Source organism: Malaclemys terrapin, chromosome 1, assembly GCF_027887155.1.
Source record: "Malaclemys terrapin pileata isolate rMalTer1 chromosome 1, rMalTer1.hap1, whole genome shotgun sequence".
NCBI lineage: Eukaryota > Metazoa > Chordata > Testudines > Emydidae > Malaclemys > Malaclemys terrapin.
In genome coordinates, this window is record NC_071505.1 from 134026792 (window position 1) to 134042931 (window position 16140).

The 16140-nt window shown below is 45.1% G+C and overlaps 1 protein-coding gene across 6 annotated transcripts in view; it reads left to right on the plus strand.

The window, feature by feature from the left end:
* Nucleotides 1–16140, plus strand: part of TSPAN11 (tetraspanin 11) — a 198278-nt gene that overhangs the window by 164561 nt on the left and 17577 nt on the right. The window contains exons 8-9 of one of the 6 annotated variants that reach the window (XM_054039574.1): nucleotides 6158–6266; nucleotides 10146–12379. The exons of 3 other annotated variants lie outside the window; for them this stretch is intronic. In XM_054039574.1, coding sequence (XP_053895549.1) covers nucleotides 6158–6238 — 81 coding nt within the window. In that variant the 3' untranslated portion in view covers nucleotides 6239–6266; nucleotides 10146–12379. Of the gene's footprint in view, nucleotides 1–6157; nucleotides 6267–10145; nucleotides 12380–16140 lie in introns of those variants that run through there. 2 more of the 6 variants (XM_054039584.1, XM_054039592.1) reach the window with 2 other exon arrangements.

Here is a 16140-nt window from a genome sequence, read left to right on the forward strand (position 1 = left end):
ATCATGATGAGAAGGGTAGGAGTGTGCATGCAGCTGGTAGATCTGGAAAGGGGTATGCAATAAGAAAAGTTTTGGAACCTCTTAGCTATAGGTAGGGCACTCACTTGGGATGTAGGGGGCCCAGGTTCAAGTCAGGCAGAGCAGGTACCTGAACTCATGGCCTTCACCTGGGATGTGGGAGACCCAGGTTTTATTCCCTGCTCTGCCTGATTTGGAGCAGGGGCTTCACCCTGAATTCTCTACAGTCTGAGTGCCCTGAAACAGAAATCGTTGTTTTCCAGACAGCCTTGTTCCTGAGTCCCACTCTTGGGTCTTACCCACAAGTCTTCTTACTTTCCCTAGCTTGAACCTGGTTGGAGCAGCTGAATGTGTGATCTGGGGCATCCTTCTCCCAAATGCAGGTGGAAGAGAGCAGCATGATGGAGATTGTGGTTCTCAATCTTGTCCTTGCTCCATTAACCAATTTTAGTTTTTCTTCTTTTGAAACAGTTAGGTTTCAGACACAATTAGGCAGTGAAATTCTCCCAGGAGCTTGCTCTGAACTTCAGCTCTGCGCACACAGCTTCATCAGTGTCTTCTTGGTGATTGTAGACAGGCCACTGGGACAAATGGGAGGAGACTCTATAACATGTGGATGGAAGAGTCTTCTGCACACTCTCAGCCTAACCACATTCTGCCCTGTCTTCAGTCTTTTTAATTCATCGGGTGTGCAGCGTGGAGGGATTTCCAATCACCATAATTTAAAATACTGATCGTTCCACTTAACCTTTCACTCCGCCTTTGTTTCCTTTTCTTATTTATGCCTCTCCACTGTCAGCTGTCCTGTCCATTCTGCACAAGTATTTTTTGTCTGCCTGAGATACAGCATCATGCTAATAGGCAGCTAGAGCAAAGAAACAGGAAGTGGAACTCCAGGATTCTATTCCCGCCTCTGTGTGCCCTGCAGCTCACACCACCCAGGCCTCAGACTGTGGAGTCGAGGCACATCCCTGTGCCTCCGTTCGCTCAGTAAGATGGGGATAATAGCTCCCAACGGTATCTTAGGGCCCATTAGAGTCGTTACTTCAGTGGATTTTGGATCAGCCTTCAAAGCACAATTAGTTACTTTGAGATGCACATATGAAAGGCACTGTGTAAGTGAAAAGTAGTAGTAGTATTATTCCCTTTTAGCTGAGTCTAGTACACACGTGTGTTCTTAGCATGTTATTGCACATGCTGCCCCCAGTCCATACATGTAGTTATTAACCACTATCATTAGTCTCTCAGGGTTTACGTATTTATGATTTGGAGAGTATTTGCTCAATTTGAAATTTACATGATTTGTTTCCCTGATCTGAAAATCCAGCTTTGTTGTTCTGGCTCTGAAGCCATCTCCAATAATAAAGATCCTGCAATCAGAATACAGCTGCTAATCATGCTGCTGAGGGAGAATAGGCTCTGCAGGACTTAAGGTACTAAAAATGTCTGTCAGTATAGAAGCCAGTGTGAATCATGGACAAAGAAGGTACCACTTTGCAGCTGAATCCTACAAATACCTACCTCTGGGCATAGACCAACACAATCAGAAGTGAGTAGTGCTTTTGTAAGCTTCAGTATTTGGGTGCTCAACCCTTAAAGGGGTTAGATTACATGATGCGTGGGCAACACCCAAAATCACTAGTTACTTCTGAAAATCTTGACCTTAGGTATTTAGGAGGCTAACTCTCATTGAAACTCAATGGGACTTAGACTCAAGTCCCTAAGGGTATGTCTATGCTGCAATTAAAAACCCGCGGCTGGCCTGTGCCAACTGACTTGGGCTCACGGGGCTCGGGCAAAGGGTCTGGTTAACCCCGCAGGGTCCTAGAGCTTGGTCTCTACCCCAAGCCGAAATGTCGACCCCGCAATTAAACAGCCTCACAAGCTCAAGTCAGCTGGCATTTGCCAGCCACAGGTTTTTAATTGCAGTGTAGACATACCCTAGGTCACTTTTAAAAATGGAACTTTGGGCTGGTCTACACTAGGGGGGGGATCGATCCAAGATATGCAACTTCAGCTACGCGAATAGCGTAGCTGAAGTCGAAGTATCTTGGATCGAATTACCTGGGGTCCACACGGCGCGGGATCGACGGCCGCGGCTCCCCCGTCGACTGCGCTACCACCGCTCGCTCTGGTGAAGTTCCGGAGTCGACGGTGAGCGCGTTCGGGGATCAATATATCGCGTCTTAATGAGACGCGATATGTCGATCCCGGATAAATCGATTGCTGCCCGCCGAAACGGAGGGTAGTGAAGACGTACCCTTTGACTTAGACACGTTTGAGACTTTTACCTTGTACCTTCTTTATGATCTCTTTGGGCTCATCAGGTATTAGTTGGACTGAACATGTTTTTGCTCCACTTTTGTGTATTGTTTCCTGTAAATACAGCACTCTACTAATGCTCCTATGTTTTGGATTTACTTTCATTTTTAGGAATTAGTCCTGTTTACATAGGAGTGCATTTGGGATCTGTTCCGGTATGACCACCTGTGTGCTTGTTTCTTCCTATTTATCGCAATATAACTCATCCACTCATTTTCAGCTTTAATGGGTGCTTCCCTTCCTGCTATGCACTGGAGGCAAAAAAAAAAAAAATAATCAGTGCCATTCACCTGCTTACGCCGTTATACTAAGGCAAACTTCATTTTCTCCCACTTTCCTAGGTGATAACTAGAGCTGTGCAAAAGTAGAGGTGGGGTGCGGTGCTTTGGTTTAAAAATTTCACCATTTTAGTTTCAGGCAATTTCGTGTCACTGAAAATTCATTTCTCTGCAAAATATTGAGCGTCTGGGTTTGCACACTCAGAAATTTCAGCAGCCGCGGAATAGTAGCGGTCTGATTTTTTCTTTTGTACATTGTAAGTGGGGAAAGAGGAGAGGAAAGACAGAGTGAAATATATGGCGCTACTACTACTGACTCTCCCATCTCCCTTCTCTCTGCCCCAAGTTTCTTCTGTCAAAGCTGACCCAGCGATGCTCATACGTAAATAGCCAGTGGTTTGACCCCGGGGCCACATGCCTGTTGAGATTTAGAGCTAGACTGTCACTTCATGACCTGCAGCATATCGTTCTGCTGCCCCACAAGCAACCTGGGAGAAAGTGTGACTCAAAGAGTCACAATCTGTCTCCCAGACTCCCCTCTGCTTGCAGGAAGAAAGAAATTGCATCAGGCCTATACTTGGCATGCTGGCCAGCTACACAGACAAGCATATTAGCATTAGAGCCAAAGCTATGTACAGTCCCCAGCCCCTCTTACCCACCTGTGCAGGGGGAGAGGTAGCCATTCTGTGAAGTTTGATTGCCCTCTCTTGCTTCCATTAGTGCTATGGGTAGTCCACACAAATACACCCCCCCTTACTTGCTTGTATAGCCATTGAGCCCTTAGCAAGTTGTGTTCTGTGTCCATTGAGAACAGCAATAAATCAAGTGCCATCGTTTTTGGGGGGTTTTTACCAACTTTTCATTTAAGCAAGAGGGCCATGAAGTGTTTACAATGGAATTTATGCCAAGCAGGGACTAGATCGGAAGAGGTGAGCTTACCTCCAGAGCAGGTGGAGTAAAAGAGCAGTCGGCGTTTAGATGCGGAAGTGTATTCACAATTGCACATACAGAAGAGCATCTGCAGCAGCAACAGCAGCAAATCTGGCCTGTTCCTTACCAGGACGCCATAATGTTCTCATGTCTTAGGCCCGTTACATGCACAGTGAGAGGTGTGACTAAAACAAAAGAATACATTCACGTAGTGGCAAAGTTACAGACCTTCTGATCTAATTTGCAACCAAGCTCACTTTTCAGTGTTGAAAATGTGCAGGCAAAGTATTACTGAATGTGTCCTGTGCGCTCAATTATACGCTGCACTGAGCATATGCTCTGCTTACATACTGGGGTGAGATGCATAGCTTAAGTTCTCCATATACACACTGGTTGTTAGTGTTGGCCACCATTTCCCACTGCTTCACTGTGAACCACAGAAACAGTCTTTTTTGCCATTAAATAAGTCTCACTCTACTTCTAGCAAGTTCTTTTAAAAAAACAAAAAAACCTGTAAATTGCTAATGTTTCTCATTTCTTGTTTCAAATATTTTGCAGCGCTCTAGTTATATGGGAAAGTCATAGTCTAGATCTTATTCCAATTCAGTTCAACCACCTCACTCTTGCCCTCCAGTGGCTTATCATCCAGAAATGGGAATGGATAGCAAACCAGGGAGTTTTCAGGAGCTCTTCTGATTTATCACGCATCATGGATAAAGGCTTTCACAGCTTGATATCTGCTACCAGGCACTCTGCACACCTATGGCTTTTCTAATCCAATCAACAAACAAGTGTTCAAACTGATAAGAATGAACAACAGGCAAGGAAGCATACAAAGCACAATCAAGCTCAATAGGACCTTTACTTATCCCTTAGTTTTGCCTCCACCAAAAATAAAGGCTTAATGCCTTGTATAAATCAGCGTCACTCTACTTCTGCCTTTCTGTTGTCGACCTCTCAAAGTTCAAGCTCACATCCAAAATCAGGGCTGTAGACTGTAAGAGGACCTGCCTCCTTCTATCACTGATGTGCATGTTTCTTTTATTCTGCATGTCTAACAATCGTTTAGGAGGATGGTGCATTCCATGCTGTTTTAATTCTCATAAAGTTTTAATATTCATTTTATAAGGTTACACTTTGTCCCCACAAAACACTTGGTTTCCAGCAGATGATGTTTTCTCATGCTTTGCTTTCCAGCTGCCTAAATACAGCACTAGTCTATTAATCTGGAAGAGTTCTTTCTTGTGGAAGAAACAAGCTCTATGCTCATTTGATGCCAAAGCTGAATGTGAATGCACTTGTGTGGTATTTTTTATGAGTCAACCATAGCTCTTTTTTCCAAGGACAGTTGCTGCTTTAATGGTGCATGCACTGTGGTCCCTCAGTATAGTCCATTGATGTTAATAGGAGTCCTTCTATCAACTAGGCTTCAAATGAGGCCTGTTATACCTACCTCACCTATAGTAGGCATTGCAGCCATGAAAGTGGCGCTAAATAGGCCCAGTGAGGGGTGGAGAAATGGGTTCTATCCAGACAACTTGCAAGAAAGATAGTACTTGATTTCATGAATCTCAACATTGTCTAGCTTCTGCTCACGTAGGGAATTATTTTCCTGATATTAAATAAAATGTAATTGATGTTTAATTTTTATTTTTCAAATGGCAGAAAAAAGCCAAAGGTTGTATCTTGATGAGAGAAATGAGAGAAAACTCCAAGGCAGTTTAGGTTCCCACTGTTCTCTCCGAGGAGTAGTTTATCTACAGAGAAAGCAGTAGGATTTAAGAAAATAATATTGTACAGCTTCAAAAACCCAGTTACAGTAGAGCAGTGGCACTCAAACTGTTGTACTGGTGATCCCTTTCACATAGCAAGCCTCTGAGTGTGACTCCCCCCCCTTATAAATTAAAAACACTTTTAAATATATTTAACACCATTATACCATTATAAATGCTGGAGGCAAAGCGGGGTTGGGGTGGAGGTTGACAGCTCGCGACCCCCCCATGTAATAACCTCGTGACTCCCTGAGGGGTCCCAACCCCCAGTTTGAGAACCCCTGCAGTAGAGCCTTGCTCATTTGTGCCAGTGACTGCACTGTTGTGAATAACTGACTTGTGCAAATTAGAACCAGCCTCTCTGATACCCTTACTCACACTGAGTAGCAGCTTACTGCTCAAGCAGTCCCACTGAAGTCAATTCAATGATTCATGTGCTTAAAGTTAAGCGTGTGTTCAAGTGCTTTGTTGGACGGGAACCTTTGTGTGCTTCTGCTGTACTGCAAATGAATGTGTATTGATTTTGAAGACTGAATGATTTAAACTATAGAAACAGCTGCTCACTATTTTAATTTCCTTATTTTATCATCAGAGGGTGAAAACTTGTGACAATCTCGCTGTTTCCAAACATACAGATATGTGAAGGAAAAGCCCAAATTGCTACTTTCCTGTGGTCAGCTCCAATTCTTGTCATGAGGAAATTAGAGATTGTGTCATGTGCTAATTTGGAATGAATAGGGGGCAGCTAGTTCAATCCTTTGACATTACTGTACTAAACTAATCTGTTCAAGCCAATCTAACTTGTTTTCCTGACTGTTTTTGTTTATGGTGTACTAGCTGCTTGGTGCAGGCCTGACCGCCTATTTTAACTATGTTCTCTATAAGGAAGAGGAAGAAGATGCGTATTCTGTAATGTGACTGGTTAGCCTTCTTTACCCCTACTATGGTATGGTGTGTATGGTATTCTTTTAAATGCATGCCTGGGAATGCTCTTGTGACTTGTGACCATCTTGCATGATTCTTTTTGTTTTTCTTGGGTGATTGGTAAAAGACTGTCGGCTCTTTCTGCACAGCACAACCTTACTGAAAGGCGGGCTTGCAATGGCTTTGCATGAGATTTGCCTGCCTTTGTGGAGTTGTGTAAGAGAAAATAAGCACTAAGAATGATTAAATGTTTGTAAAACATAACATAAGGCCTAATCTTGCAAACCCACCCTTCCAAGACCAACCCTTACATGAGCAGTTCCACTGAAGTCAATGGGTCTACAGTGGCTCCCTTTTACTTTTTAATGGCTTTTGTGGCTAACTAACAGTACAGCAATGTTAGTAGAATTCTCCAAGTAGTCCTTTTGCTATAGGGAATACGGCAATAAAGTTACCTAATTGCAAAGGCCAAGAGCTTAGCAGGATTCCAAAAAAGGATTGGCTGTTCATACAGATAATGAGAAGAACCACAGTTACATTAGATAGGATAAAATAAATTACAAGGGATAGAAACCTTCATGCTTAGAAATTTTCCCTATGGGCTGGTTATTCCTTAATTGTCCTTTACAGAGTTTCTTGTATCTTCCTTGGAATTACTGTCAGCGACAGAATATTGGGCTAGATGTACCACTGGTCTTATTTCGTCTGGCAGTTCATATGGGAGAAATCCTGATCCCATTGAAGTCAGCGTCAAAGCACCCATTAACTTCAGTGGGGTCTGGATACGATCTTATGTTTGCACAAATGTTTAAAGCCACTGTACTCTTTTAAGTAAGGATTACTCATTGCAGGATCAGGCCCTAAACAAAGACAAAATCTCTTCAATTACCAGCAATTACCCCATCTCTTTGCTGTATCCACCTGTTGTCTCTCATCATAGATGTAGATTATGAGCTCTTATATATTGGGCCGAGGCCAATGGGCCCCTGCTCCTTCACTGGAGCATGTAGGTGCCATTGCAATACAAATAATAACAAAGCCATGGCACCAGCAGTAATCAGTTGTGTGCCATTTTTCAACCCAGTGGTGAGTGGAGCCAGCTCTGATTGCCAGGACTGGACCTCAGTCTGAAATCTCTCCTGCAACAAACAGGTCTTTTTGTTATTTCTGTTTAGAGCTGAGCCTCTGTGTGGAATCCAGCAGCACTTTCAGGTTTGTGGACCTAATTTTCATATACACGAAGGTTGCTCTACAGCGCAGAGAGACCTTGAAGGGGGAGTAAATGACATTTACACTCACCCTAAGGCTCTTTTCCACTCCTAGAGCTGTATAGAGTGGCTCTGGTGTAAATGAGAATCAGGCCCACTGTGTTTACTGTGCACTGTCAAACTAGTAATAAGCTGTCTTGTCTGTGAGTTGGTTGTAGAGCTTTTGCAGCTCTCTCCCTTGCTCCGGCAGACCCCCCCTTGTCATGGAACTGGAAAACAAGCACCTGCTTCAGCTTCATGGAGATGCTCTGTTTAAATGACCTGCCAAGAGAGTCTGACGGCAATTAAGTCAAGATGTGCATCAAAGCCTTATTAGTAGAAGCAGCTGAGGCAGAAAACGGACGCGACAGCAGATCCACATGCACTGCACGCACATTCAGAGGGCGAATGCCCTGCTTTAGCAAATGAGCAAACTCGATGAGATTCTCTAGCATTCAAGATGAAATTTGCCCCAGAGCAGAGACAGCCACTTCAGAGCCCCCACATCACTGAAGTGCTGCATAATGGAGTAGAGATCTGGGCCACATGCAGTGGGACTAATGGAGTCCTGTTGGGAACGGGGGGACTGGGAGGGTGAACCATGCCAGAGGAGCAGACTTCATGCTCAGCACAGTGCTCATCGCTGCAGGGTCCACCTGCACCAGGCAGGAAGGGGTGAGGCATGGGCTGGCCAGAAAGTCCCATCCAGTTCAGGGCCTCTGGTCCTTTGCCCCACAGAGGACTGCATAAGGCCCAGTGGTGGTTACCATGACTGAAGCAACTTTTGTGGATCATCTCCTCAACTGCCCCATAGTTTGGGGAAGAATATTCTTCCCCTCCCTCCCAACCCCCCAAATCTGCCCTATGCCTGGCCTAGCTGCAGAGAACAGGTGCTGGGACCCGGATTTGTGCTTTAGCACCAAATCCCATTCTCGAAGTCAATGAAAATTTGTCATCGATGTCAGCAGAATCAGGATTTGGCCCCATGGGTTTAAGAGGTGGGTGTGGCCTGGCCTGGGTCCTCTGCATTGGGCTGATTTACAGCTCAGAAACGCAGTAAAGCGTAAAATATCATTTGCACCTTTGCTTGTTTGCCAAGACCAAGATTCTGTGTCTACTTTCCTCTGAATGACGTTCCAGCTCCCTAATGTAGCTCTGGTTAGGCTTCTGTATATGTTCTGTCTAAGCACAGACAAGATCTTGATTTGTAACAGTCGGGATTTTTTTGCCTAATCTCTGCAGTTCTTCATTAATCTACATCTCTGGAGATATCCAGAGTTCTGACAATACGGTCAGTGCTCAAGGAACAATCAGATTGTTCTCAAATTAAATTAGACTGGTTTGGGGGGTGGTTAAATCCTTTTCAACTTCGGAAATACTCCTCTTTTCAACTAATTTTGCCTGGCAGCATGAAAAGCCTCAGTCATCCAAGAAGTAAGCAGTAGGGTCAGGGGGGTGAAAAGGAGAAAGCCAGAGGAGCGCATACAAGTCTTGAAAATATATTTTCATTACCAAGTGTCAGCACGGGAACTATAAATAGAATGGTGATGTTAACATTCTGGAGCATGGAAAAATAGCTGCCAGAAATTAACCTACTGTAACAAACAAGACAAAGGTAAGAAAAAAACAGCTGAGGAGATGGATGCAAAGGACTCCAGTCAGGACACAGATGCTGTCTTTGAGAGATCTGTCGACATGGCTCTCCTTGACAGGGTCTGATCCCGCAAGCCTCCCCCTACTCCCCCAACACCAATGGAAATCATATGTTGAGGGACAAGGATTAGGTGCTTCTCTTGTTCCACTTGGAAAGGAAATAGCTGACATGCTGATGTGTTGGGGGCAGGACAGCACCTATGTTTTGTGAAAAGTAGGACAGGCAGGACATCATCCAGCCTCATCCTACCTGTGACTGGATGCCTAACCTCCATACACCAACAATATTCCCCCAGTTGCCAAGCAATGGCAAAAGCTGATCCGATGCAGAGTGCAGTGAGCAAAGTATAGTGGGAAGAGCTGGTCTCCAGCACAATGTGTCAGGCCCAAGTGCGGATAGATGGGAAGAAGCTGAGACGGGAACAGAGGCCTAAGAGTGCTGGGAGAGCACATGGTCAGTGAATCTGGTCTGAGATGCTGAGCTCTGTTAGCCCTAATGCTGCCCCCACTAAAGTCAATGGGGAAACTCACAGTGGCAGCAGGATCAGACTTATTGACTTCAGTGGGGGTGGTAGCATTCAGAGCCTCCCAGGATGTGCTTGGCACCTCGCAAGGGTGCATCTCAACAAGCAGTACCTTTACCAGAACCATTAATTGTCTGGCAGCAGGAAGAAGGGCCCCTGGATGTGCAGTGAGCTTGGGCCTAAAGTCCACCCCTGTGGTAGGCGTAGAAATCAGGCATCATAAGAGCTTGTGGTGTTCTGTATAAGGAATCTTTGTTGTTGACGTTTTAGAGTTCTGTTTGTCAATACGGGGTTAATGGAAAAATAAAATCCATATCTGACTGAATGGAAATTTGATTACTATGCAAATAAAAAGGCCTTTTAAAATTTTTTATTTTGGTTCCATGAAATTGGATTAGCTCTGCTAATGTGCATTAGTGTTGTCCATCCACTACTGACGTGGTGCAATAATTTATTTTTGTTTTGTTTTAAACACAGAGCTGTGGGATGATTTTTACCTGCTGTCTACACAGAAGAATTAAAATGGACTCTTACTGAAGACTAAAAGTCTCCGCTCTCTTTGCCTTAATGCACAATCTAGAGAAGCAACATTTCAACGTGTATCAGTATTACCTGTGCATGCTTAATGGGCATATTTATAGCCTCCTTCTCTGTTCATGTTGATATGCCTTAAATCGAGATGAATTTTAGCAAGTTCACTGCCTGGAACACTTTCCAATCCAATCCTTGAAATAATTCTTAACTGAGAAGAGAAAAAAATATTTTCTATTGTTTTTTGGTACAAGATTTTTTTTAAAAAAAAAAGCGTTACTACTCTTATGCAGTATGATTTGTAAGGACATTCTTTTGTAGCTCCACAATCTGTATTGTTCAGTGACAGTGCATCCGCTGCGTATTCATCCCAGATTTTCTTAGTTTAACAGAAATATCTTCATGACTATAGGATATTTTAACTTGAGCAACTAGCTTTATTTTTTTAAACGAAGGGATTTTTTATATTTCAGAACTATGTCAACTTTTTGCTGTTTCGTATTTTTTTTCAATCTGTGTCTGTCTCCCTCTCCCTCGAGGTCCAGTTGAGGCTGCACGGCAGTCACAGCACCTTTTGTGTCAGACAGGGAGTAACAGACTGGCCCTACTGCCAGAGCTGCACCAGGAATAGCCCAGCAGAGGGCACTATATGAGTAGACTGGATGCATTTCAACTAGATTTGATTTAGAACAGTGGTTCTCAAACTGTGGGTCAGGACCCCAGAGTGGGTCATGACCTCGTTTTAATGGGGTCGCCAGGCCTGGCCTAGACTTTCTGGGGCTTGGGGCCAAAGCCTGAGGTGGGGCCGAAGCCTGGGTGATGCGGCTCAGGTTACAGGCCCCCTGCCTGGGGCTGAAGCCCTTGGGATTTGTCTCTGGCCCTCCCGCCTGAGGTGGTGGGGCTTGGGCTCAGGCTTCGGCCCCACCACCTGGGGTCATGTAGTAATTTTTATCATCAGAAGGGGGTCATGGTGCAATGAAGTTTGAAAACCCCTGATTTAGAAGTATGTTCCATTATAATTTAGGGCCTCTGGGAAGATTGTGAGTAGGAGGCAACAGTGGGAGAGTATCCGCTTTTGCATTGCTCTTGTTGCTGTTCCATATTTGTCTGAAGTGCCTCCGTTAGGACTTTTAGCTTTACTGCTTTATTGCAGACTACCAGCACAAACCTAACTGATAAAAGAGGAGATTTTGTCCCCAGCTTAGGGATCCTGATTCAGAGGAGAAAAATCTCTTTTTAAAAAGGATTTTGAAATGCTACACTACATCATTCAACTGGTTTCTGTCATCAGAATAAGATGCATTATATCAACTCCACTTAGGTATAAGGGTTATTTTGCTAATAAGCCCTACAGTTACTAAGAACAAATAAAAAGAAATAGCATTAAAAACAAATCTGAATTGCTGTCACTTTGCTGTGATTGCTAAATTGCTCAGAAACCACTTTGACGAGCACAGGATGGATAAATGATTAAATAGGTGGAATGGGTGCCTAGATGGAACAGATGGCTAGACAGAATGGATAGATGGATGGCGAGATAGAATGGATGGCTAGAGGTGTAATAAATTTTCTTTCCGATTCTCTCTTTCAGGACAGTGAAATTCTTTCAGTAACAAATGATTCTGCTGCCACATAGTTAGTTCTTGATTACGCAGTTGCAAAATAGAAGGAAATCCCCACTTCTTTATATGAATGTAAATGATGTAGTGTAGGCATAGCCTAGGGTTACCATATTTTGAGCTTCCAAAAGGATGACACTCCACGGGGCCCCAGCCCCGCCCCCAACTCCGCCCCTTCCCCAAAGTCCCCGCCCCAACTCTGCCCCCTCCCCTGCTTCCCGCGAACATTTGATTCGTGGGAAGCCTGAAGCAGGTAAGGGGGGTGTGGGGGGAGGAGGCACAGCCCAGGCTGGCCCCCGCGGCGTCTCCAGCCTGGGTCGGCTCGGGCCCTGGGGTGCCGGCCCCGGGCCCGGCCCCCGGCCGAGCACCCCCGGCCCGCCCAGCACTGCCGGTCCCCGGCCGGGCCCCCGGCCGAGCACCCCTGGCCCGCTCAGCACCCCCCGGCGCTCGGCACTGCCGACCACCGGCCCGGCACCCCCGGCCCCCGGCACCGCTGACCACCAGCTCTCGGCACCCCCAGCCCCGCCGACCACCAGCCCCCGGCACCCCCGACCGCCGGCACCGCCGGCCCTTGGTGCCCCCGGCCCTCGGCACCGCCGACCGCCGGCCCTCGGCGCCCCCGGCGCCCCCGGCACCGCCGGCGCTCGGCGCCCCCGGCACCGCCGACCGCCGGCGCCCCCAGCCCCCCCCCCGACCGCCGGCCCCCGGCCCCCCCGACCGCCAGCGCTCGGCACCGCCGGTGCCCCCGGCACCGCTGACCGCCGGCCCTCGGCGCCCCCGGCCCCCAGCCCAGCACTGCCAGCGCTCGGCGCCCCCGGCCCCCGGCACCGCCGGCCCCCGGCACCGCCAACCGCCGGCGCTCGGCGCCCCCAGCACCCGGGCCAGCACCGCCGGCCCCCGGCCCAGCCCCGCCGGCTCGCATGTCCCGATTTTCCTGGACATGTCCGGCTTTTTGGGATTTCCCCCCGGACGGGGATTTGGAGCCCAAAAAGCTGGACATGTCCGGGAAAATCCGGACGTATGGTAACCCTAGCATAGCCCAAGTTACGTTTGGTGTCTTTTAAATCACAGGCTGTCTCTGTAACTCAGCTTGTCAGGTTTTTACCAGCAATTGTTTGCTAGTTACCACCTCCTTGTTTTACAGTTTAACACCAGTAAGTTTCTGTTTGAGGCCAAACAGCACCAGTGAGGGAAAGGCAGGAGGCAATGCATGCATTTGAGGTAAAGGGTCGTTTGTGACTTGGTGAGCCTGTGTGTGCACCTCCATCCACAACGAGCTGAATAGTCCTTATTACTTTTATTTTTAACCTGCTTGAGATAAAACTATTGATACAACCCATTACTTTACCTGAACTTACTATTTTTGTATTATTTGTATTACCATAGGGCCTAAGCACTCTAGTCATGGACCAGAACCCTATTATGCTAGGTACAATACAAATGCAGAACAAAAAAAAATCCTATCCCTGTCCAAAGAGCTTACAATGTAAGTATTAGACAAGAGATAACAGGTAGAGACAGACTAATGGGGGAGTACAAGGACACAATGAGACAATGCTGGTCAGCATGATAGGAAGTGATCTCAGCATACCTGCAGCCTAAACTGTTGTGAAGTTTCTTACAGTCATCTCAGCAAAGGAGAGATTTAAGGAGGGTTTTGAAGGAGGGGAAGGAGGTAGCTCGGTGGATGGTTATGGGGAGTGCCTCCAAAGCATGAAAAGCAGCACGGGAGAAAGCACAAAGGTGCTTGTTCAAAAATTTAACAAGTGGGCGATTGAGGCTGGTATTCTGGGCTGAATGGCGGTGGGAGTCAACATCTTGATACTGACTGAGAAATGATAGGAAGGGCTAGGCTGGGAACGCGTATGTTTGTTGCAATGGTAAGTAGAACCTGTTAGTTTTCTTTTATAGCAGTGCAAACAGATACTCAAGCAGCCTTCCTCTATGTCCTAGGCTACTGTCCATGTTATCCATGCTAAATAATGTGACAGCTGCAAAGGAAGGGCTAACGAAAGGAGACATAATAGGGTGACAGATTCCAGGGCTTTTCTGCTGCATTATCTTGATTCAGATACTTGGAGCCTACATATATCTGTCAAGGTGTTTTAACTGAGTCACTCTCTCCATTCAAGAAATATAAGATGGGTTGGAGCCTCTCCCTGAGATAGAAGAAACAAGTGGATGGGACAGAGGAGATCTGCAGGGCAAACCCCAAGAACAGCCAGTTTGGGGATGAAAGCAGCATAGACTGAAGTGTGTTTTTCACTGATATTTGTTACCCATAAAGTTACATTCCAGGAAGGAGGTAAGACTCAGATCTGGGAACTGACATCATGTGGGCAGACTGTTAATTGTAGGATTGAGGCCTAAATTTGGATTTTATAAAACGTTAGTATACTCTGTCCAGGCCAAATTGTGAACATCACCTGCTTACAGACAGCAAGAAGCTTTTCTGTTGATAAAGTAACTTTTGTGTAAAGGTGTTTTAGAATTCATCAGGATATTAACTGACTGCTTTAAAAAAAATTCAAAGTGAAAAATGTAACTTTGCACAGTGGCTATCATTTTGTGTTAGATAAAGTCTCGCTAGCTCTCAAAAAGGTACTGCACAATCGAAAGTACAGCTGGAGAGGATATTAAACAATATAAAGAACTAAGCCTCAAACTTGTATACAGTCTAAAGCAGTGGACACAAATATGCCCTCCAGTCAGACATAAAATGTAGTGGAGGAAAAGCACTTTTGCCCTATTGTACTTTTATAATATACACATTATCAACTTGTTTGGAATTGTAATGTAAACAGTCAATCAGTTAGAATAATGTAAAAATGCTGCATTAAGTGAATAGCAGAGTCCAGAACTCCAGTATAACAGCTGTTACGCCAACTTTTGCCTTGTCAAACAACCCCAATGCATCTCACGGTGCCTATTTCTTGCCATATTTGACTGATTGTTATGCTCTTCTACGTGGTACTATAATCTTTCAGTGAATAAAGGCATAGAATGTAAGTCAGAACTAAGTCCCATGAGCACATTTTATTTCATTTCAGTGAAATAGAAATGGTTTTTTTAGTCCCTGGATGGTAAAAATTTCCCTTCTCAAAAAGCCTACGGAATTTTATCTAATAGAAATTATATCCCTGCTATAGTATGGCTCTTCACTCTATTAAAATCAGTAGGTTAGTACAGCAATTTGTAAAGAATTCTAATGGCTTCATCTCTGTTAAATGCTAAAGGACTTCAAGGGTTGAGAGCATGGTCTGGTGGATTGGGCATTGGACTGGCAGATGGGAAAATCTCAGGTTTGCCACCAATTCACTATGCAGTGTTGACCATGTCACGTCTCTGTGCCTCAATTTCCCCTCTCTGGGAAATGGGGATAGTGCTAATTACTCACCAGAGTACAGTATTTTGAAAACTATCAATTAAAAAGCAGCTAACTATTATTAACGAATAGATTTTTTTCTGTGCTGATTGTACTGTAAGTAAAGCAAGAGTGTGCGCCTAGACTAGTTGCAGGCAGGGTGTCTGATGTTGTAACATATGCTATTCCTCATTTCTCTGCCTAAGCACTTTCTCATTTTGTGGGGACACTACCAGCCCTAAGTAGATTTATGGCACATCTGTTCCAGTGCAGTCTCATTTTGTTTCCTTGACTAGAAACAATCTGCTATTTGACATGGTGATGGAGATGCTAAGACAGGTCCATGGAGACATATCACTTTGAAAGATGTGTGGGCAAAAGAAATCACTACACACTTTGATTTTTATGGTGCTGCTATTGCTTCTTAGTTAGTTTGTGTTTTTAATATATAGTTTTGCATTTCCATTCTTTCATTCAAAACATATAGGTCAAAATATTCAAGTGTAGGTTCCTAAAGTTAGACTTGTAAATATATTTTTAGCTATCTATTAAAAGTGACTTGATTTCCAGATGTGCCAAAAACCTTTTTTTTTTTTAAAGACTTCTTATTTAGGTGACACTGTATATGGAATTTAGGTTTGTGATTCGGGGCACCTCAATTTGAAAAATGTTGGTCATGGTACATGGGGACAATTGTTTGGGCTTAACGAACCAATTCTAGTCCTGCCTGTTCCCTTCCCTGAGGGATATCCTTCAAGTCCCCTTTTCTTTAGTGCTGCACCTTTCATTTATTCGTCTGGGATGCACAGCTCTTCAGTGTGAGACACTAGCAATGCTGAGACCTACTAGAATAAAATCAGCTAGGGTCCCTTTGCACTGACTGAGTTTAAGGAAGGAATAGTCTCCCAGTGTGCGGAAGGCAGAGCTGTCTCATCAACCAGAATTTAAGCTCTCCCTC